This window comes from Perognathus longimembris, chromosome 17 (assembly GCF_023159225.1).
Source record: "Perognathus longimembris pacificus isolate PPM17 chromosome 17, ASM2315922v1, whole genome shotgun sequence".
Taxonomy (NCBI): Eukaryota; Metazoa; Chordata; class Mammalia; order Rodentia; family Heteromyidae; genus Perognathus; species Perognathus longimembris.
Window position 1 is genome coordinate 47,305,201 of NC_063177.1, and position 23,738 is coordinate 47,328,938.

Here is a 23,738-nt window from a genome sequence, read left to right on the forward strand (position 1 = left end):
AGTGTTATGAGTAGCTTGGGTTTCTGGCTTTAACCCAACTAAGTGGATCTTGGTACTTATCACTGAACTGAAAGATTGTTGGGGAATGAACGTTGAGGGGGAAGAGTAAGTAGGTATGGCCTGGTTATAGGAAGTTGAGATCTTTCTGAGTCAGATAGATACCGGGTAGACAGTTTGATACCTGAGTCTGGAATTCAGAACAGAGTTTTGGAAGAAATAGAAAGTTAGAATAGTATGTATCTAGGCAAGATTTAAAGTCTATGTAGTATTTGTGATTTCTCAGGAAAAAGTGTACAAAGCAAAACATGGCTTGCGATACTCTTAATGAACCATTGCAGCTTTTGAGAACTTTCAGAGACAGAAATGATAGGAATGGCCACAAAGAGGAGGGAGGACACAGGCATCTGTCAAGGTAGGGAATCAAGGAAGTGCTGAAGAAAAAAGAATGGCTCAGTGAGGAGTCTGGTGAGGTGAGTATGATGTCTTAGTTGATTTGGGCAACAAGAAGGTTTACATGAGCTCACTGGCAGGCGACCTGCAGGGAGAGACCACCCTGGGAGGGGTGAGGAAGTGAAGACAATTCACTTGAAGTCCCTCTGCTACTCTCATTTCCCTTTGCCGTACTTTCAGCCACCTGCTTAGCAGGGTGTGGGGTTTTCAGACCTTTTTAAAGTGGAGGACATTGCATCTATATTAAAGTTTCTTTGAATCTCAGTCTCAGAAGAGTTCACTGTCAGGTACTGGTATTGCAGATGTGTTAGGCCACGTAAATACCAAAGAAGTTCTTACTTTGTACAGCTACTCCTTAGTGTCCTGGGATTGGTACCCAAATCTGGATGCTCAGGTCAATATAATATTTACATATAAGCTGTACAATGGAAATGATGTGCAAATAGCTTTTATACTATATTCTCAAAGAAACAATGAGAAGTTTGTGTGTTTTGTACAGACACAATTGTCTTGTTTTTTTTTTTTAGTTAGGGTCACATTATATAGCTCAAGCTGGTCTCAGACTGGTGATCCTCCTGCCTCAGTCTCCCAAGTAGATTATAGGCTTTTTTTTTTTTTTCAAATAGTTTTCATCTATGGTTAGTTGAATTCACCAGCATGTAACAATCAAATGTCTACTTGATTGTTTCACATGTGATCACTTCCCACTTAGGGAAGGCAAAAACCTGATTGGCTCCACATGTGATTCTGTTGCACACCTGCGTCCTGGGCCCTGGAACTCAAGTAAACTGCCTGCGTGGATGCCTAATGAGGGCTTCCAGTGTAGAGGGAAGCAGATAGCTCAAGGAGGGGCAAATCATATGGAAAATGCTACTATCTACTGCATTTGCAGCTCTTCCACTGTGAAGAGATAGAATCACTAGTGTTGGTTAGCTAAGGGAGCAAGCAGTGTAGATGACTTCCTCTGCTGCAGAAAGCATGAGCCACAGGACTTAAAGTCAGGATTGTTTTCCTGCTGGAGCCTGGATTCCAAATCAGAGCTGTAAGACTGAGCCCCTGTCTGACACTGCCATACTGCAGCTTATAGTAGCAAAATTAACTAAAGGGTGCCTTGGAAACAGGAACCTACGTGCCAGTGTAAATTTTGAGCTATTTCCACATTCAGCAGTATTTAGAAATCTTTTCAAGTTGCATTGTTTTGTTGTCTGACAAGATTGGGAGATATGGTGAGGAAGACAGTTAATGCTACTTGTGGGCTGTGTAGAATTTTTCTGCTGGTGAATGAGTTTGGCGTAATAGATGAAATACTAAATGAGGAGTGGAGTTACCTGTGTTTTCTTCTAATTTAATTAATTAATGTTAATTGTGCCTTGATTGAGTTTGGGCTATGAATATTATATTTGAATTTTTTTTCTGTCTGCTGGTTCTGCAACTTGAACTCAGGCCTTGGCTCTTGCTCAGCTTTCTTGCTTCTAGGCTAACCACCATTTGACTACACTGACTACGCCTCCAGTTCTGGCTTTTTGCTGGTTAATTGGAGACAAGAGTCTCTCAGATAGCTCTATATGGCTGACTTTCAACTATTATTTTAAGATCTCAGCCTTCTGAGTAGTCAGGATTCTAGGCATGAGCCACTGGTGTGCTTACTGTGTTTCCATGAGGATGTGGGATATTATAAAGAACTCTTGCAGAGCTGTTTACAGAGCAAGAGACTTGAAACTGTATTTGGGAAGTATGTCTTGTGTTGGAAAATTATTCATTCCTTTTCCCCCCCCAAAATAACAATTGTGGTAGTTTATTTCTGGGAATAAAAAAATAATTTACTATTGAAGAATTTTAGTTCCATAAAAGATAAATTATTTATATTGTTGGGATTAATATATGATTTGGCTCTTTTGAAAAATATATCTTAAATTTGAAGACATTTTCAAAGCTGGAGACTCTTAACCTTTATGGTATTGTCATTATGTGAACACACAGTGTTTGTAGGGGGCTTCCTGGCTCCAGAGTCCAAAGTAAGTAGCTTGTGTGTTTGTTTATTTTTGAGACAGGTTCTCCTTATATTTCCCAGACTAGCCTTGAATTCTTAATCCTCCTGTCTCGACCTTTTGAGTATTGGAATTGATTGTAGGTATGTACCATCACCCCCAGCTCCACATTAGCTTTTTTTTTTTTAGTCTAAAATTTCAAACATACGTATTCCCTGAAATAAAGTTAGCTAGGGTCTCACCACCAAGACATCTTTTGCTGACATTTGGTGTATTTCTTTCCAGCATTTGAATATAATATTGGGTGCAGAGATAAACTTTTCTGTACTTTGTGTGCAAAGTACTTTGCTCATTTAATGTTTCAGCATTAGCATTTCCTGGGATTTTTTTTCTTACAGACCAGCAAGACATTCTTTAGAAATGGATGTGAAATTTTTATTTAAGTAGGAAATTCTTAGGAACAGAAGGCATAGTACTGACCGAGGAATAAATAATACCATATTGTTACCCTATTGGTCAGAATCAGATTTTATGTCAGAACTAGCCCATCACTGCAGTATGAAACTGTTTCCCACAGTTTTTCTTTTTCTTTGTATGCTTTCCTTCTTCTTTTTCTTTTTTTATTTTTTTTCCTTCACTTGTTTAGGTTTCACAGTTTTTTTCTTATTACTTGGCTTTGAGCTTAGCCTTACACTTGGTAGATAGGTACTTTACCATCTTTCCCACATTTCAAGTTTGGGTTTTACTTTCATAAAGTAACAATATGTCCTATAAAACATGTATTCATTTATAATTGCTTATTAGATATATTACCAAAACTTTTTTCTCTGTTTCTCCAGGATGAAAATGGAGATAAGGTCCCTTAAGCTGCATATGGTGGTGCACTCCTATATATAATCCCTTAGCACTTGAGAGGTGGAGGCAAGAGAATTTAGAGCTTGAGATCACCCTAGACTATATGTGGACTGTATATGTATCAAGACCTTATTTTATGAGAGAAAGACAGAGATAGACAGACGAGGTATGCCAAGTCATGGCAGTTCAAACCTATCATTCCAGCTCCTAGCGATGCTAAAATAGGTAGATTGCTAGGATTGGGTGAGAGCTGAGAATTTGGGTTCAAAGCCAAACCAGACAGGAAAAGTCTGTGAAACTCTTTATTTCCAATAAATCATCAAAAAAAATTTCCAAAAGTGGAACTGTGGCTCAAGTGGTAGAACACTAGCCCTGAGGAAAAATCCAAAACCCCAAAAAGAAAACAAAGCTCGGGAACAAGCACCCAGGACCTGAGTTCAAGCCCCAGGACTGGCATAAAAAAATAAATCTTATTTTTAATATTTTGTACAAGTTAAGTACTAGTAAAAGCTGAAATAAATGGTTGGCAAACTAAGACGTATAATACTCTTGGGGAGCATTTTGCTTAGGTTTTATAAACTGACATAGATTGACCTTGAAATATACAATCAAAATACATTTGTTTGCATTCCACTTAATTTTTTGTTTTGTTTTGTTTTGTTTTCGCCAGTCTTGGAGCTTAAACTTGGGCCTGAGCACTGTCCCTGGCTTCTTTTTGCTCAAGGCTAGCACTCTGCCACGTGAGCCACAGTGCCACTTCTGGCTTTTTCCATATATGTGGTGCTGAGGAATCAAACCTAGGGCTTCCTGTATACGAGGCAAGTACTCTACCACTAGGCCATATCCCCAGCCCTCCACTTAATTTTTGATACATTTGAAAAGCAAAGGAAAACAGTCTATTTCATGGGCTGTGCATCATATCAAATACTTTGATTTTTTTACCATAGAAAAATGAAGTTTAAAAAAAACCTCTTTTTAAAAGCTATCTCAAAGATTTAAAAAAAAAAAAAAAGCTTTTGTGGAAACCAGGCAAGATGAGAATGTTAGGGCCTGAGTGAGCAGAGTGAAGCCGTCCGGTCCCTGGCTTGCCCTGAGCGCCCAGCAGCGTGCCTGTGCTTTCCCCCGTCCTACAGCTAGCTGCAGCCTGCCAGGTCTGCTCAAGTACCCCTTCCTTGTATTTTATTTTAAAATAAAATTTTACGGAAAAATGAGTAGCTTAGTGATGCAAATGTGAGTCATTGATAAAAGCCTACTTCTAGATCTCTTAAAGCAAGTTAACAAGTTTTCTGTTGAAAAGCTTTCCCCAAGCATGAGCTTAATGAACCCTGCCTAGTTAATATTCAGAAAACATTTGGACCTAGATTTGTGTGGTGGCTTCAAAACTGATGGAAGTTAAAGGCGTATTATAGGCACGCAAAAACTTCATGTATGCTAACAGAGGAATCACAGTTATGATCAGCTTAAGATTGAATATAGAATTTGAGTTTTCTCTCCTATGTCTTGATTATTTTCCCTACTCTTCTAGATTGCAGTAGAAGGGCTTAAATGCATGAACCTGTGGAAACTACTTTAGGTATTGAACTCCATTGTTTTAGAGCACAAATGTCTACTAGTTTTAAGTTATACTGCCATTTTCAGATTCATATGCACTTAAGGCTTGAAAAACTTTCTTACTTAAATTATCTTGGAAATCCATATTCTTTGAATTTTAATTTTTATTATGTTTTAGGCAAAATGTGTTAAGTGATGCCAGTTATATAACTAAAGGACCTCGTTTCATAAAAAAAATACCTTATTTCACTAATTTTTTTCAATAACTTTCTGCTATATACAGACATACTTACTACACTTCACAAAATTTTTTTTTTTTTTTTTTTTGCCAGTCCTGGGCTTGGACTCAGGGCCTGAGCACTGTCCCTGGCTTCTTTTTGCTCAAGGCTAGCACTCTGCCACTTGAGCCACAGTGCCACTTCTGGCCATTTTCTGTGTATGTTGTGCTGGGGAATTGAACCCAGGGCCTCATGTATACGAGGCAAGCACTCTTGCCACTAGGCCATATCCCCAGCCCCCACTTCACAAATTTTAATGGTGGTTCATTTTAGTAGCAAATAAACCTTTTTTGGGGTGGGGGGCTGTGCTGGTAAGTGAACTCAGTGCTTTAAGGACTGAGTTTTTCTGTCAGTCTTGGAGCTTGAACTCAGGGCCTGAGCACTGTCCCTGACCTCTTTTTGCTCAAGGCTAGCACTCTACCACTTACACTGGCACTTAAGTGTGGCTTTTTCTATATATGTGGTGCTGAGTAATCGAACCCAGTGATTCATGTATGCAAAGCAAGCACCCTACCACTAGGCCATATTCTTGCATACACTTATTTTTATCAGTTTATAAAATAGTCTAGTAAATATCCATGACACACATCACTCAAAATTCTCATTACCAATATTTTTCATATTTGTCCAGTTCTAGTATTAATAATCAGGGTAGGCCACCTATTAGAAAAAGCATGTCAAGTTCTGCATGGTTTGTGGCTCTTCACTACCTTGGGAGATGTAGTCCAGGCCTGACCCATTGCTTGGAATCTGAATCTGCTTAACCCTTAGAAGTATTTGTAAATCTTTTGAATCTACTCAGAGAAAAAGCAATCCTGAAGTCTCAAGGTTCACCATCATCTTTGCCCCTCCCAAATTCTGTTCAAATATTATCCATTTGGGGTGACCACCATATTGTATCACTTTTATGGTGTTTCGTGTGGATGTAGGTTTGGAGGTGGGTGGTATGCACTGGTATGGGGGCCCAGACTCAAAGGCTTGAAACTCTTTCTGGGCTTGCTTAATCCTGGTTGGCTCTTTACCACTTGAGCCATACCTCCATTCTGGCATTTTACTGGTTAATTGGAGATGGAGTCTTACAGACTTTTCTGCCTGGGCTGACTTCAAAGTATAATCCTTCCATGTCTTAGCCTCAATAACTAGGATTACAAGTGTGAGTCACCATGACCTGTTGGTTTGTCTTTTTGATTGATGAGAACATTTAATGATGACTTGTAGCAATGCATTTTGTCTTAATGTCTTCCCATAACCACTGTCCATGGTGCTTTTCATGGATAGACATACTGGAATAGTAGTGTGCTCATGCCAAAGAATAAATGAATTCTTATTCAATAATTCATTATGAACTTAAATTCATCTTTTGATTTCCTACTGTACTTACATATTTATAAAAATAAAATTTGTAATAGACAGTTATTTTAGAAACTTACTGACTCAATATATATGTTTGTAATTGCTAGGCTTTTAAAGTAGGTAGCCAGTAAAGGGGAACAGCACTGTGGTATTCAGGCAGGAGAGAAAGTTTATTACAGAACTGCTGGCCTGTGGCCGAAGTGATGCATGGCCAGAAGGGAGAAAAAGGGGTGACCCCCACCCAGCCCTGCCTTACCTATGGCAGGGGCAGGGGATGTGGCCAGGTGGATTAGGCTGTGACCTCAGGGAAGGGGAGGTAACTGCCTGCTGGTCTGCTGGTTACCCAGGCAACTGGGTGGAGACTTAACTAGGTAGGGACATCTGCGTGGAGCCCTCGGTGGCAGACCTTACAGTAGTAACTGTGAAGTTTACAGAAATAAGATTAAAATGGGATGTCAAAGGAGAAGTTACCATACAAGAAAGAATTCAACAGATGTGTGTGTACCTATTGCCACGTGTGTGTACCTATTGCCATGGGATAGAGAGATGTAGCAAAGGGACCTTGAGTGTGGGTTTTTACATATAGTACTGCGTCTAAAAATAGTATTAGGAGAGGTATCTTCTGTCATCACTGCAAAAGATGGAGAGTTAGAAATATGACAACTGGGCTGGGAGTATGGCCTAGTGGCAAGAGTGCTTGCCTTCTACACATGAAGCTCTCGGTTCGATTCCCCAGCACCACATATATGGAAAATGGCCAGAAGGGGCGCAGTGGCTCAGGTGGCAGAATGCTAGCCTTGGGCAAGAAGAAGCCAGAGACGGTGCTCAGGCCCTGAGTCCAAGGCCCAGGACTGGCCAAAAAAAAAAGAAAAAAGAAATATGACAACTGAGTGTGGAGGTGGAAAATCAGACTAGACCAAGAATCAACATAACTTAAAGTCTTATTTCTTCAATAAGAATTAGTTCCAATGTCTGCTACTAAAATACTTTTGTTGGCTAAGTCTCCTAACTTCTGTGGCCTTCAAGCCTTGGTGGTTCTTGTACCTCTTCCAACTTCAAGTCAGTCTTTGTCCCTCCCAGTGTGACAGTGAGTTCCTCAGGCAAGTTGGAGAGGGAGGTGTGGTCGGAATGTGCCATTGTTTTCCAGAGCACTGCGAGATTCCTTTTGATTGGAGTTGTTTCTAAGAGGAAGGCAAGAGACAATGGTGGTGTGATCTCTTGGGAAGTATGCAGTTCCTTGGGGTCCTATCTTAATAACTTCCTCTCTTGTGCCTTTTAGGGGCTTGACTTTATGTCTAGAATTCCAACTTAAATCATAAATCTCACAGTATAAGCTGTAGTAGGTAGGCAGAACTGTGGTAAAGTTGTCGAAGTGACACTTAGACTATATGATTCACCAAAAAGGCGATTTTGTCTTACTCTTTGGGCCTGAATTTCCTCAGAAATAGCATCACCTCTCCCCCAAAGCTAGTTTCTAAAACCCATGTTCAATAATAGTAAGGGTAGTTCTACTTCTGAAAAATAGTTTTATCCCTGTGTTCAGAAAATGTGTCAAGAACTACACACTTGGCATTGGTTCCTTGAATGAAACTGAGTGCCACTGGTAATAAACTCATCAACAGGGGAAGACAGCCACTGGAATTATTGCTGTGCTTCTGTTTTGTTTTGTTTTTTGTTGGTCATGGGACTTGAACTCAGAGCCTGGGTGCTGTCCCTGAGCTTTTTGGCTCAAAGCTAGCGGTCTACCACTTTGAGTCACAGCTCCACTTCTGGTTTTCTGGTTGTTAATTGGAGATGAGAGTCTCACAGACTCATCAGCCTATCCAGACTGGCTTCAAACTGTAATCCTCAGATCTTAGCCTCCTTAGTGGCTAGGATTACAGTCGTGAGCCACTGGCACCCAGCTTTCTCTGCTGTTTAGTTGATGTGATCTCTATGTCCTGATCTCGGAGTAACTGTTCTCACTGGTAGGCTCATAGTGCTATTTCTTTCCCTGGACATAGTTCTTGGGCGGCTGCAATTAAGCATGAGTTAACTCACATGATGGCAAATGGCAAATGGCAAATGGCATTCCTTGTTTGGTTAACAAGTAAGCTGCTGGAAACTTCAGGAGCAAACTTCTTTTCATTCTTTGTGAAGATATTCCATTGTGGTGAGTTGTTGCATTTTAAATTTCAAGACTTTCCTCCTGTTGCTTTCTCACGGGTCAGAAATACGGTAAAGAGTGCTTACTCTGTGCTTTTTTTTTTTTAAGACAACTCTAGTGTTACTGTATAATAGACAATGCTTTACCATGTAGCTTGATTCAGAATTAACCAGTTCAGTGAACTTAAAAGCATGAGCATTCAAAATCCTTTTGTGCTGTTCTTTTTTGGTAGATATGAACTTCTGGCAGTTTTTTTAAATGTATGGCTGTCCAGTGACAATAGAAACATCTTCATATTATAACTTGGTCATTTACGCTCTTAGTGTCCCAAGCCATGCTGCAGAGCTATCACATTCACGGCCTCGGCCACCGCTGCTGCCCTAGGCTTTGGGGCAAGAAAACAGCCCTCAGTGATCCACGAGCGAATGAGGGTGGCTGGGTACCAGTACAGTTTTAGGTAGGGACACCACCGGAATATGAATTTCATGTCTCATCAAATGACATGTTTAGTTTTGCTTTTTTTAAATCCAGCTGTTTAAAAATGGTACTAAACCTGGCAGTGGGGTGGATTTGGCCTATAGGCTATAGTTTATGGATGGATCCCTAGTCTACAATCCAGATAAACAGAACAAAGAATCCAAGGGCTCTATAGCAACACCAATTCACTATTCTGGTTGAGGTTATATATTCTTTCTGAGTAGTACTATGGTGAAGATCATTTTTAAATATCTTGGTACATCCTGCCAAATTGCTTTCTCAGATGTATATGATATGCATACATACACATGTATCTATATGGGGGGCTTTGCATGAAAAGCATCTGTATTTGATTATCATCTTTATAGACTTAACAATTACATCTAATTCTGAAGGTTCACCTCTACTTTTTGTTTCTCTTCTGTAAGTAGAGTTGCCCCTTTGCCATTGACATAAAGCAACTATCTCAAAAAGGTCAGGAAATTTCTTCTTGTGTACTCTGACACTGTTAACCATTTGTATATTTCCTACTCTGTTTTTACTACTGGAAGGATCTGTAGCAGAACCTATGAAATGAAACCACAAATTAACATTTGCTTTTAGGGGAGTGGTGGTACAGGGGTTAGAACCCATGGCCTGACATACTTTTTTTTTTTTGCCAGTCCTGGGCCTTGGACTCAGGGCCTGAGCACTGTCCCTGGCTTCTTCTCGCTCAAGGCTAGCACTCTGCCGCTTGAGCCACAGCACCGCTTCTGGCGGTTTTCTGTATATGTGGTGCTGGGGAATCGAACCTAGGGCCTCGTGTATCCGAGGCAGGCACTCTTGCCACTAGGCCATATCCCCAGCCCCCTGACATACTTTTTTGGTTGGAGTTATTTTAAATGAAAATCTACTTTCCATGGGAATAACATTTAAACTGTGTTACTCCTTGAATAGACAGTGGCTGGGTGATGGAGAGAAAGCAAAATACTCAGCTGGCAGAGGGAACCTTTTGTAGGACTTTGAGGTATTAGAAGTAGTCCTCTGTGTTCAAGTGTGAACTGTTATAAATATTTTAACTTCAACTTTGTGGTCTTGGAGTACACAAAAGACTAAATTATATGGATATAACTTCACTAGAAGTTAAGATTTAGCAATGGGAGCGCATACATTTTTCTATCATTATTACCACTTGATTTGGGTGAGATTACTAATACAAATTATGTTGTAATTTGGACCCCAAAGAGAAGATTCTCTCTTAGGAAAAGCAAATAAATGAGGAGGCTTCAAAGAAAAGAACTGTTTGAATACATTTCTTAAGTAGTTTTAATGTCAGAAAAAGAAAGATTTTCTTCTTTTTTTCTTGTCTCATAGAGAATATGCCATGAAGTTACCCTTAGCCATATTTCAAATAGCCAAAATCATATAGTATATAGTTCAGCCCACATTAATAAATCATTGAGCCCAAATATATTACAGAATTAATGTTTTTTGTTATATTAGAAAGATCCTGGCCTGTAGCACTCTTACCTAGCATGTTACAAGGTTCCGAGTTCCATTCCCAGCTCCTTCCATGTACTGATGTATATGATAGTTTACTGTCTAATTCCACAGTTCTTGTACAGTCAAATATTTGAGTACTATCACTATGTTGGATAAGTGAAGACTTAAGAAACCTAAGATCAATTCAGGTCAGGTTTTGCTGCCATTTGAATGTTGTTCCAAGCTTAGAAAAACAAAGGGAGGGATGAGGGTTCTAATCCTTCACTTTGTAATCTTCTTTGGTTTTAATGGTGTATTTTACATGTATTTCAAATATAACTCTTTTTTTTTTTTTTTTTTTTTTTTGGCCAGTCCTGGGGCTTGGACTCAGGGCCTGAGCACTGTCCCTGGCTTCTTTTTGCTCAAGGCTAGCACTCTGCCGCTTGAGCCACAGCGCCACTTCTGGCCGTTTTCTGTATATGTGGTGCTGGGGAATCGAACCCAGGGCCTCATGTATATGAGGCAGGCACTCTTGCCACTAGGCCATATCCCCAGCCCCTCAAATATAACTCTTAATGACTTTTATGTTAGTATACCTGAGTTCATTAAATTATTTCCCTATGCTGTGTGATACAGTGCACGTTTGCAGAAGTACTGAGACAATACGCTTGTGTGTGCACCTTTTTTGTGGTCCTGGATAGCAAGCTCAGGTCTGGTACATGCTAAGAAGCTCTGTACTACTGAGCCACATCCCCAGCCCTTAGATTTCTCCACAGGGTCTCACTGTGTAGCCCAGGCTGGCCTCAAACTTGAGATCCTCCTACCTCTATCTCCCAAGTGCTGGCGTCACAGGCAGGGACCACCACACCTGGCTTGTGTGTACCATTTTGTTTGTGCTAAGTACATTTCCCAGAAGGTACCAAAGATTCAAAGTTTTATGGAGCATGCTTATCCTAATTTTCTAAAAGGTTTATGTGAATCCAGAAGGTCCTTAGGATGAATGTACCAGTTCTTCTGCACCCTCACAAATAATGCATTTACATTAAAACAGGGGGAAAGGTTGCAGCTTCAGATAATACTAACTTTCATTCTTCTGACCATCAAATAGATGAGTTGTACATATCAGAGTACATTTTTGTATAGTTGAACATTCGTTGGGATTTGAGATGTGGTGCTCATTTCTTTTTAATCAGAGTTCCCTTGTTCTAAGATCCCTGAAGTGCTAAGCATCAGTCACTGTAGTGTAGAGTACCTTCAAGTTTGTGCCTTAGTTCATTGTAGGAGCATCTGCAGAACACTTGGACATGGTTTTGGCTTATATTGCCTTCATCTAGATTTACAGTTGAAAAAAATCAGTGTTTCACCTGTGGGGTAGGAAGCGCTAGTAGAGTTCTTGGGGCAGCAAATAGCAAGTGTCCTTAAAATGCTTTCAAACTCTTAGTGAAACTTACAAAAAAGTAGGTCAGCCTATAAGGAAGGGGCTTACTGGTGCTTTTTAATGAATTGATAATTTTGTTAAAGTTGCTGTAACTTAAGCATCTTAAAACATGAAAGGGAGAGTGAGACTGAAAAGTCAAGAACTGCTTCATTAAGGGATTTGTAGCACAATTCCAGACATCCCCTCAAGTCCAGAACCTGGTGCTCAGATCTGCCAAATCAATGAGAACCCGCAGTCTCTGGTGGTCTCCAGTGGGTCTCCGTGAGCCTCACAGGCATGGCCTTCCTGAACCACAGAGCAGCGTCGGGCAGGCAGGTCCTTCGGGCTGCAGGATCCTTTGGAAAGTGAAGGCTGGAAGACTCCGAATAGGTCCCCTTTGGTGTCCTCTGGCTTTAGGACTGTATGCATAGACACTAGGGCTGAATGAAATAGTTTATAATATAATAGAAATATAATATAGAATAGAACTCTGGGCTCAGGAAAGGAGGTCACTCAGGAAAAGACTCCTGGAGCTGTATAAGCCTGTGAAACCACCTGGGATCTTCTGGTGTCAGTTTGCCCAGGCCCATCCTTCTTTCTAGAGATGTTACATGTTGTTTGTACCTCATCTTTGGTGTGCTCTTGTCCCTGATCATAATCACCCTGGCTGTACACAAAAAGGATCTCACTCAGATTTTAGTTGTAGGTTGTGTTTGTCCACACAAGCAACTTTCACCTCTCAGTCACATCTTTTCTTTGGATAGATAGCTCTGTTAGAAAGAACTCATTTAATCCCATCAAGATAGATGGATCACGTGCTTGGGGTATGGCTGTTGCAAACCATTTGTCTTATTAACAGCCTTGGCAAGGAAGATTTGGCAAGGAAGATTTTTTTAATACACTTTTTAAAGGCTTCATTGTTGAGTTTGAATTGGTGGCCAAATCAAATATGCTTAGATTAAGTATACACAAGACAGTATAACACCAACAGGATCTTCCATTTCTAACTCCTCATACTTATTTATTTTCTTATTTTTAGGGTGAATCTGTAAAATATTTCCTGGACAACTTGGATAAACTTGGAGAATCAGTAAGTATTAAAACTAAATGCTTGTGCTTACTGATATTTGAAAGCACTTGTCAGGACATTGATTTTTTTATTTTGGGGTACCCTGTTAAGAAGTTTAGAAAAAGTATGTATTAAGCTATTTATTTCTTCTTTCTTTTCCTAGTGATAGTAGTCTGGCTCATCCTATCTTATCTTAGAGTTAATTAACAGCTAAGGATTTTTAATGAAAAAAAAAATGTTTTTCAGTTGAGACATTTCTGGGTGTCTTTTTTTTTTCTGTAAGCTTCTGCCTGTTTCATTGAGGAATTTCCTTACCCACTGTTTTGTGGAAATTAATACTGTGAAGAAGCTTTATGTGTGAAAATAAGGCTGTACATTTTCTGTTATCTTTCAAAAAGCAGAATTTGAAAGAACACAGTGAGTGATTGATTTATTTCTAAACCTTGCAGCAAATGCTATTTTCTAGCTTAGGACTCTGTTGAGTTACAGTGGAGCCTTGATTCTGGGTTCCTGCAAAAGAGCCTCTGTGAGACAGGAGAAGGAGCCAGCCTTGGGAAGAAAGCCTATTATCGGTCTGTGTGTTTTTCTCAGAGCCAGTGACTCAGCTGGTGCTGGCCTGGCTCAGGCTTCCCATACCCACACAGGCTGAGAGCACTGCTTGACTTGCTCTGTGTGTGTGTGTGTGTGTGTATTTGACAGAGTTCATTTCAAGGTGTCTGCAGCTTAGAAAATGCTTTGAAACTGTTGCCCTAGAGCTCTGTTCACCCAGTGAATTGGTGTGGCTTCATTTGTTACCTCTTTAAACAAATTTCTCTTACAAATGTTAATATAGTCATATGGGTTCTTTGAGGTTTTTAACTTTAAAAACATAATTGAAGAAGGCACAAAATGGAGTTGGAAAGTCCTGTACTGATGTATTTAGGACCTTCTTTCTTCCCCAACAGGTTCACTTGCACATTTTCCCAGTATTTTTCTAAATTGCATCTGTTTGCCTTCAAGCCAGTGCATTTTTTTTTTCCTGCTATTTTCTAGACAGTCATCCTCCAGAACTTGAGCTCTCTGTAGTTTCTGTTTTAACTCATTCAGTCCACATTAGTTAACTTTGTATTAAGGTCTATTTTATTACCATGATTTTGTCTAGTCAGTTAATAAGTCTTAGGGTTAAAAGTTAAGTATAGGCTAATTGGCGAAAAACCTTTCTAAGTAAACCAATTTTTTTTTCCCCCTCCTTCTGGTGGTACTGGACTATGAACTCGGGGCCTTGTTTTTTGCCGGTCCCGGGGCTTGGACTCCGGGCCTGGGCCTTGTTCCTAAGCTTCTTTTTATGCCATCTTTTTTTTCCCCCCGCCTTTGTGCCAATACTGGGACTTGAACTCAGTGCCTGAGTGTGGTCCCTGAGCTTTTTTGCTCAAGGCTAGCGCTCTACCACTTGAGTCACAGCGCCACTTCCATGTTCCTAAGCTTCTTATGTCAAGGCTAGCACTCTACCACTTGAGCCACAGCACCACTTCTAGCCTTTTCTGCTTATATGGTGTTGAGGAATTGAACCCAGGGCTTCATGCATGCTAGGCAATCACTCTACCACTAAGTCACATTCCCAGCCCGAGGCCTTGTTTTTGCTAGTTAGGTATTCTACCACTTGAGCCATGCTCCTAAGTCTCTTTTTCTTTACTTTTCCTTCTTTTCTTTTTTTAAAATTCTTTTTTGGTGTCACTCCTGGGGCTTGAACTCAGGGCCTGGGGACTATCCCTGAACTTCTTTTGCTTAAGCCTAATACTCTACCACTTGAGCCACAGCACCACTTCCGGCTTTTTCTGTTTATGTGGTGAGGAACCGAACCCAGGGCTTCATGCTTACCACTGAGCCACCTTCCCAGCCTTTGGTTACTTTTCTTTTTTTAATTTAATTTTATTGTCAAGGTGCTGTACAGAGGGGTTATAGTTACATATATATGTAAGGTAGTGAGTACATTGCTTGTCAAACTTGTTAGCTCCTCCCTCAGTTACTTTTCGAATAGAGTCCCATACTTTTTCCTTGACTGTGGTCCTTCTATTTATGTTTCCTGCATAACATTTACACACCACCACAGCCTTTTTTTTTTTTTTTTTTTTTTTTTTTGCCAGTCCTAGGCCTTGGGCTCAGGGCCTGAGCACTGTCCCTGGCTTCTTTTTGCTCAAGGCTAGCCCTCTGCCACTTGAGCCACAGTGCCACTTCTGGCCGTTTTCTATATATGTGGTGCTGGGGAATTGAACCCAGGGCTTCATGTATACAAGGCGAGCGCTCTACCACTAGGCCATATTCCCAGCCCGCACAGCCAATTTTTTATTGTTGAGATGAGGTCTCATTGATTTTTTTTTTTTTTTTTTTTTTGCCCAGGGTAGCCTAGAGCCATAGTCTTCCCAAGAGGCATAAGCCACCATGTCCCCCTAATATTTTTAAGATTTCCTTCTTGTTTTCTAAACAATGCTGCCTTGACCTGCACTTCTCAGTTTCCCTTTTCAGATAAGTCTTGGTTGAGCACATCTTGCTTCTCAGGCTGAGCCCTCATTTCTTTCCTTCACTGCATGCATTTCCATTGATAATTACCTTACATTCGACTTTCATGTATCTCTTTCCATAAAGGCTAGGACCTCATGGTGAAGGAGTTGAGTTTCTGGTGCAGCCTTATGTTGAGGACAATCATAAAGCCACATCTAGAATAAAAAGAGATATGTGATCAGTGTAAAGGAGAAGAGGATGAATCTGAGTGTGCTGCATTTTGTCACCAATTCTGTGCATATTAGACAAGTCGTAGGATTGCATTTGATGTCCTATCTTACAGAAGTCCCAGACTTGTCAGAACACTGCTGTGTGCTAAGCCTAGAGCATTCTGGGAGTTGGAACAGCATGCAGAGGTCAAGGACATGTCCTTGACCTCTGTGCAAACTGCCTGCATCCCAGGTCCATCAGAGAGGCTGTGTGGCCTCAGGCATCTCTAAATCTCCGTTGCTCCATCCAGAATGTGGGCATAATAGGAGGACGCGCTCATAACATTGTAGGGCAGTGCATGAAACAACCCCAAAGAGGCAGTAGTGGAGCAAGTACTGTGTTAGCTGTTCTGTTCTTTGATCCCTGTATTTAAGAAGCTCAGTCTAGCCAGAGAGACAGAACTAACGTAGACAATTAAATGATATCAATCATGAAGCAAAATTTGCAGGCAGAATAGTTAGAGCTAGTGTGTAAGAGTAAATAAGCCTGAACTGCCTGAAGGGTTGGTTGGATTTATTTACGTAAGGAGATAGGGCCCACCCAGGTGGGAGAGAAATGGTGTCTCGTTTTAGGAGGCACACCTGTCTGCTGAAGGATAAGTGAACTCAGCTCTAGCTTATTAAAACAGATTTCTAAAAGGCAGTGGCTTGACTTCTCATCCACTGCATTGCACTTGCCACGTTGTGCAAACAGATGCACATACAATGGTGCTGAGGTGAGGCTTTATGTGGGACTTGATGCTAGGCACTGTGAGGAGCTTGAGCTGTGCAGAACAGGAGACCCCGTTCCTGAGCACTGAAGTCATGCTACAGGAAGGACAGTCTGAGAGAGGCTTGCCGTGGTCCAGAGGTGGATCCAAGAAATGGGAGACTTTCCAGGCAAAGAAACTTGAAGAGATGACAGTCCATAGCTGAGCTAATGTGTTAAAAGAAAAGGGACATGGAAAGAGAGCAGGGGAGCAGAACAGATAAAAGGAAGGAAAGATAGGATTTACCAAGTAGATGGTAGGGAAGAGAACAAAACGATGGACAGACTTAAGGGGGCAAGAAATAGAAAGGAGAATATTCGAGTACAACTTAGAGGACTTGCTTAGGAAAATACAAGGAGTCTCTTACGTGTGTTTGTGAATATAATTTGAAGTAAAAATGACTGGTGAGCATCTCAAACTGAAGAGACTACAGTGGGAGGTGTGTCTGGAGGCATACCTGGGGGTTCCAGCCTCCTTTGATCCCTGTTCAGCAGGGGCTATAGTGGTCATAACAACTATCACAGACCAAACCTAAATATTAGCTCTGTTCTGCAGGAGAGGATTAAGACCCAGATTAAATGATGGCTCTTGATCATACTGCTAGTATATGGCCACCTGTCTTCAGGCTCACACTCCTAATCCACATACTCTGTTCTGCCAGGCACCTAGCACCTGACTCCATTCTCCTGTGTTCTGCGCTCATGCTAGCCTCCTAACTGGATTGTTTGTTCATACAGAACTTCTTACAGTTACAGAATTTGGAGACTTTCAGAAAGCTCAAAGTTGAAGTAGGTTGCATAAACATACATTATAAACTGGTACCACACTGGAAAGCAAGGGGTTTCGGTGTCCAGCATCATTAAACATTTCTACTGTTGACTTACAGTATTATTTCTGGTCATTTTCATCTCAGAAAATAGCCCAAATGGAAAAAAAAAGAATTATATATGTAAGAGTTTTAATTGCCAATTTAGAAACAACCTAAGTGAATGCCAGTAGGGGAATGGTAACACAATCATAGCTGGTTAATGTGCATGAGATGTGACAGACTAGCATGTGGAGCAGTCAAAATATGGAAAAGCAGGCTAAAAACGGAGTGCGACTACTAAAAACAGGTGGGTCTGGGAACAAAATCTAGAAGAAAACATGGAAAATCACTAGTCTTAAAGTTACTCAGCGAATGAATACCTATGGATTGCCCCCAGCTGAAAACTAGCAGATTTGCAAGGCACATCTAGCACTCAGGAGGTAGAGACTGGAGGATCAAGAGTTCCAGGCCAACCTGGGGTACAGACTGAGACCCTGAGTCAAAAAAGAAAAGAAAAAAGAAACGTGGTTTGCATATCCATGTATTAAACTGGTTAGTAGCCCATTGAGAATTCTAGTCATTCCTTCTGGATGACTTATGTTTGAAACTCTTCTTTTCCAGGATTACATTCCATCACAGCAAGACATTTTGCTTGCCAGAAGGCCCACCAAAGGCATCCATGAATATGACTTTGAAATTAAAAACGTCCCTTTCAAAATGGTCGATGTGGGTGGCCAGCGGTCAGAACGGAAACGTTGGTTTGAATGCTTCGACAGTGTGACATCCATACTGTTCCTTGTTTCCTCAAGTGAATTTGATCAGGTGCTCATGGAGGATCGACTGACCAATCGCCTTACCGAATCTCTGAACATTTTTGAAACAATCGTCAATAATCGGGTCTTCAGCAATGTCTCTATAATCCTCTTCTTAAACAAGACAGACTTGCTTGAGGAGAAAGTGCAAATTGTGAGCATCAAAGACTATTTCTTAGAATTTGAAGGGGATCCACACTGCTTAAGAGACGTCCAAAAATTCCTGGTGGAATGTTTCCGAAGCAAACGCCGGGACCAGCAGCAGAAGCCCTTGTACCACCACTTCACCACTGCTATCAACACGGAAAACATCCGCCTGGTTTTCCGCGACGTGAAGGATACCATCCTTCATGACAACCTCAAGCAGCTTATGCTACAGTGACATACACAAGACTTGCTGTGCTAGTACCTTTTTGTGTTCGATGGTTTTCCATTTGTGTCGTTTTTCTAAATAGCAGTTTACAACAGGAATTAGAAAACAATCTTGATTCTCTGTTTAATAACTTCTTGGAAATCCTCATCCTTCTGCTGCCTTTGGTTTGTAGCTGAAAGCTGCTGAGTAATGAACGCATTGTTGTGTCTGCCAGAGTTCAAGTTTTGGCCAGTTTTCGTCAGGCGTCCACTCAAGTCCGGTTTTAATTTCCTGGCCAACCTCAGACTAGGTGTGTTTCTTCTGTTTTTCAAATTGAATCCTGTAGTGCCAAGTGTAGACAGTGTAGGAATGAGGCTAGGAATGTTCAGTAAAAGTTCTCTACCTGCCTTACACAGAGAGGAACACACGCTGCCTAGCTTTGGAATGACCGTGTATGGAAGGGCTATTGGAAAAGGTTTGACCTAAGAAATGCTAGCCTAGATAATACAGGTTTAGCTCTGGTGTGTTTATAATTGCTTATACACACAACAGCTCTTTTGTAAGTTTCTTTGCTTCCGGAAGGTAATGTTCTTAGTGTTTTAAAGTTTACATAAGGATTTCTGGTCTGATGCAAGTGAGTTCACAAATGGTACCAAGGAGCAAAAAAGACGAGCAAATGTTATATATAATATCTTGATCAAAAGTAATGGGCAAAATGCAACTTGCTTTCTTCATGTTTATTTATCATGTAATTTAATGTGCCATAAGCAAAACATTTGGGCCATTGCACGACCTAAAACACGCAAGCACCTTGGTAGCAGAAGTAGACGTCCCTGTCCCGAATGCCACGCAGCTCTTCCAGCTGACTGGAGGAGCTCCCTGCTGCAGCCCCTCCTTCCTCCGTGCTCCCGTCCCCTCCCAGGACCTCCACAATGTGGCACTGAACAGATTCTTTGTTTATGTGGAGCTGGCCAAGGGCAGTATTTTCCTGGCAGATGACTCAAGAAGGCATTGTTTGAGATCCTTATTCATTCTTGGTGTGTCTCTAAAGATATACAGTATGTACATGTTTGTGCAATTACTGTGTGTGAGATGCCAGCTTTATTGAGGTACACTGTAACTGTTTGGAGAATGCTTCTAAGGATAAATAGTCATTTTTTGTTGGTTTGTTCACACATTTGACATCCCCACTCCCCCACCCAGTACTTACCACATTAAACTGTGCCTATAACTTTATGATTTCAGATACAGTTTGCAGTACTAAAACTGCTGTCTTGTAGGTTCAGTGTAGTGTTAGCATTGGAGATATATGTGTAAAAAGTTAGGAACCATTTGCAAAGTGTGCCACTCTTTTGCTTTTCTTAAAAATTCTGATAAAGACTGTGATATCTGTCACTTTACTGTACAGCTGACTGTGTTCTCAGGTATCTATTGGCCCTTCAAAGATTGGTCAACATTGTGGACCACCCAGCTTTCCAAATCAGTGGCTCTTGTTGCGTCTAGCTGTGAGATTAAGGAGGTGAGCCTGTCGGTGCGTGAGCAGGGACTCGTTCTTGACGTGCTGACTCTTCTTGCATCAAGGTTTTACTGTCACTGCTTCACACATTGAGCCTCTCAACATATGCAGGTCTTCCTAGTATAACTCCTGCATGTCTCAGTAATTCTACATCTGTGTTTCTTGCCAAAAGAGTACATTGTTTGCATTGCAGGTTAACTTAGCTCTAGAACTAATGAATTTCAGGATATGTGCACAGTAACATTTGGTTTGTCCCGTGTAATTTAGCCAACAGTTTTATTGGATGACCAAAACTTGAATACCAGTGAAGGCTGAAGAGGGGATTCTTGGTATTATGGAGGCTGTTTGATAAGAACCATAAACATTACCCCACAAAGCAGAAATTACCAGATTTCCCTGTTTTACTGTCACCAAATAATGTTAGTTAAAACACCAAAAAGACAAGGTATTGTGTTGGCATTTGCAGTTTTCTTCTGATGTATATGTGATGCCTCAGAATCAGTGTGCTTTTAAAATAAGACCCAGAATGTATTTTGAGGCAGTAAATTGCTTCTGTGTTACTTAGGCAAACTTGTGTGGACATCTGTAGAACTGTGAGGCTCAACAGAGGCTTTAGGCCACATGTTTCTCTAGGCTGTAATTTAAACTATTCGAATGGAGCCTGATACCTATGTGATAAAAAACTAGGTCCTTTTGAATTGAAATACCACTATGTGAAGAGGGAGGTGAAATGTCGTGAACACAATGAACAGGTGCTCATAACAGTCCTAAACTAACTTCTCCCAAACCTCTAAAAGCCAAGTCAAGTCAGATTTGAAATTCTTTGCTGTGCTCAGTTTTCCAAATCTTTGATTATGATTTGGAATAAAATGTGCCTGATTCTGTATCACTTTCTGTTCTTAAGTCTGAATGCCTCCTCATTTATTTATATGAGGAAATATCACACAAAGTGTCTTCATTGACCTTCCAGGAATTCACAGTATACAGAGTTGCCTTATAAATCAAAGAACAACACAAATTTAGACCTTAATTTTTATAGGAAAAAGGTTTTGTCAATGTTCTCCAAAGATCTAAATAATTCAAGACCTGTTTTGTTTCACATAAATATTACCTTAATAGCCTGAATTTTTGCTTTCTGCCAAATGTTCAATTGAAGTCTTCATTTCACTTTTATTATCTGGAATGGGTGCTTGTTATAGCCCAAGTGCCTCCACAGCCAAAGACAGTGTGGAATGAGGAAGACAATTTCTGTTTTCTGTCTTTTACCTAGTACTGATGGGTACTTTACACTGAGAACACCCTCCAGTTCATCTTGCTTGGGACTGTTGAGGGAAATCCTTGTTCTGTTTGTGACTGTGGTTGGTTTGAAGCAGGAAGAAGAAAGCCTACCTTAATACTACAGTGATCACAAGTACTGGTTTAGATTCAGCAAGAAATGATGTGCTCTATAATTACATCTTCAGATTCAGTGTATTCACAGATGCTTATGTCTTAAGTTTTTGTTAAAATGTGTTTTTCAGCATTAGTATAAATATCTGGTTATGCCTTATTTATATGAAGAATAAAGCTACCAAGTTAGGCTGTTATGCCCTTAAACTGAAATCACTATTTGAGAAACCCTCAAATTGGTACTTTCATTATCTAATGATACATTTAGACAAAACCCCACACAAGCCATTGGACAGAATGTAATGAGAAGGCCAACTATCAGTGTTAACTCTTAATTTCTGTTTGGATCCATGAAATCATGCCTGTAAAAACCAGTCCAACCTTTGTAACAAGTTCCCTAATAAATCTAGAGAAAGCCACTCTGTTACCTTTTTGTTTCTTTTAGTTTTATCTGAGGGATAAAGAACAGAAACTTTGCACTTGTATTTTTCACTGACTGAGTGAAAATCGACTGATAGCCCTGGTCACTGTCTCTTCCACTATTCCAGCACCTTGTTCAACTGCACGGGTCACAGACAATGCGTCTTTGTGTTGTGCTGCTTGACTAATAGTACTGATTTTCTGTTTTTTAGGGCTTGGACACAGATTGACCTTTCAGTTGAGTAGACAGGAGGAGGGCAGATTACAAAGTGGTGTGTTCCAAATCAAGCCAATGATGCAGTCCATGCCCATTTTATGGTACGAGGTTAGGGCTTAATAAATGTAAACTAGAGTGCAGTATAAGTCTAAACCTGAGCATTTTAAACCAATTATTGTTGGCTCTCTCAAATGCTGTTAAGTAGTTATTAGCCTCAGGCAGCAGGTGATTATTAGCACCTTTGAAGTACAGTGTTTGTACTGCTAACATTCTTATGCCTGTACACGAATGTAGAGTCAGCACTTACATTACTACATCCACCTTGTGGCATTTCAGACTAACTGGTTTCAAATGCCAGAGCTTATACGGAACATTGTTGGGTCATTGTTTTGTTTAACACAGCGTCTTGAATTCACAATCCTCCAGCCTCAGCCTCCAGAGTGCCAGGATTATAGGCATACCCCACCACATCTGGCTGGAAAGTTGTGTTGTTGTTTTTTTAATAGTAATAATATAGCAGCATTTTCTGGTTTGGTTAGAAGTCTTTGTGTCCTATACAGATCTACTGTTAATAGTGATGCAAATTTACAGATGGCTTGAAATCTGCTGGAATCAATGAGTGTCCAGGTTGTTGTAATAAACTACTTGGAATGTGATTTGTTTGTATGTACAAAGTTTGTTATGGTAAGTGATGACTTTGTCCTCAGTCATGCCTGTTTGATGGTACCAGGAATAAAGGGGAGGGAGGGAAAAGGGGTTGTTACAGGTGTACTCGCACAACAGACTATGCCATTTCCCCTTTCTTTGCCTCTTACTTGAAAGCAGAATCGCAAAATGTTCTAAATGGCTTTTCTCTATTCCTCACTCTCCTGGGTGAGAGTTCATCTGCCACAAGAAGCCTTATCAAAAGTCTTTTGTAACAACCTCCTAGATACTGTACCTAACAAAACATGATTTGTATTAGTTCCGTGTAAAAGTATTTGTGGCTTAGGATTTTTTTACATATATTCTTTTATAACCTCTAGGAACTAAGCACATTATCTGATATTGTTGTAAATTTTTTTTTTTTTGGTCAGTGCTTTAGTTCAGGTTTAGCAATAAATTATTTCTAAAGGAGGTATAGGAGTAGAAAGAATGGTTTGATTTATGAAATGAGTTGCTGTTCACTAAGGCTTTTACTTTTGTACATATTTTGCCAAAAAAAAGTCTCTTGCTCTTAATATTTGCTTTGTAAAAATTACTGACATTTAATAAACATTTATAAATGATTCAGTACTATGATTATTTACACTTAAGTCTGGCACCATTGATGCGTGTTCACACTTGAAAGTGTCAGTTTCCTCTACAGCCTCAGGCACACAAGTCCACCGGTGGATCCCAGCAGGGCTTTCTTTGCTTTCATAGAGTGAGCCTGAATTTGTCCGTGTGAGCATGGAGGGGTCCTTCTTCCGGGGAGCTGGCACAGGCTCCTTACCTCAGCTGTCTACAGGTGTGGGGGGGCTCCTAACTCATCCAGTGGTGGCAAGTCTGCTTTTGTGTTGATTGTTACTGAACTGTAGTTTTTAAAATAACTACCTAGCATACTACTTCTCATCTTTGTTCCAGTCAACCTTATTGAAATAAGATTTACACAAACGTGGCAAGGGAAGGATCCCCTGGACTCCACTGCCCGGTCGTTGTCTC

The 23,738-nt window shown here is 40.5% G+C and overlaps 1 protein-coding gene across 1 annotated transcript in view; it reads left to right on the top strand.

Moving 5' to 3' along the window:
- The window catches only part of Gna13 (G protein subunit alpha 13), a 47,320-nt gene extending 23,997 nt beyond the window's left edge, over nt 1–23,323 (top strand). Inside the window, exons 3-4 of the mRNA XM_048365196.1 lie at nt 13,016–13,066; nt 17,971–23,323. Coding sequence (XP_048221153.1) covers nt 13,016–13,066; nt 17,971–18,543 — 624 coding nt within the window. The 3' untranslated portion in view covers nt 18,544–23,323. The remainder of the gene's footprint in view (nt 1–13,015; nt 13,067–17,970) is intronic.
- Nucleotides 23,324–23,738: the final 415 nt, after the last annotated feature.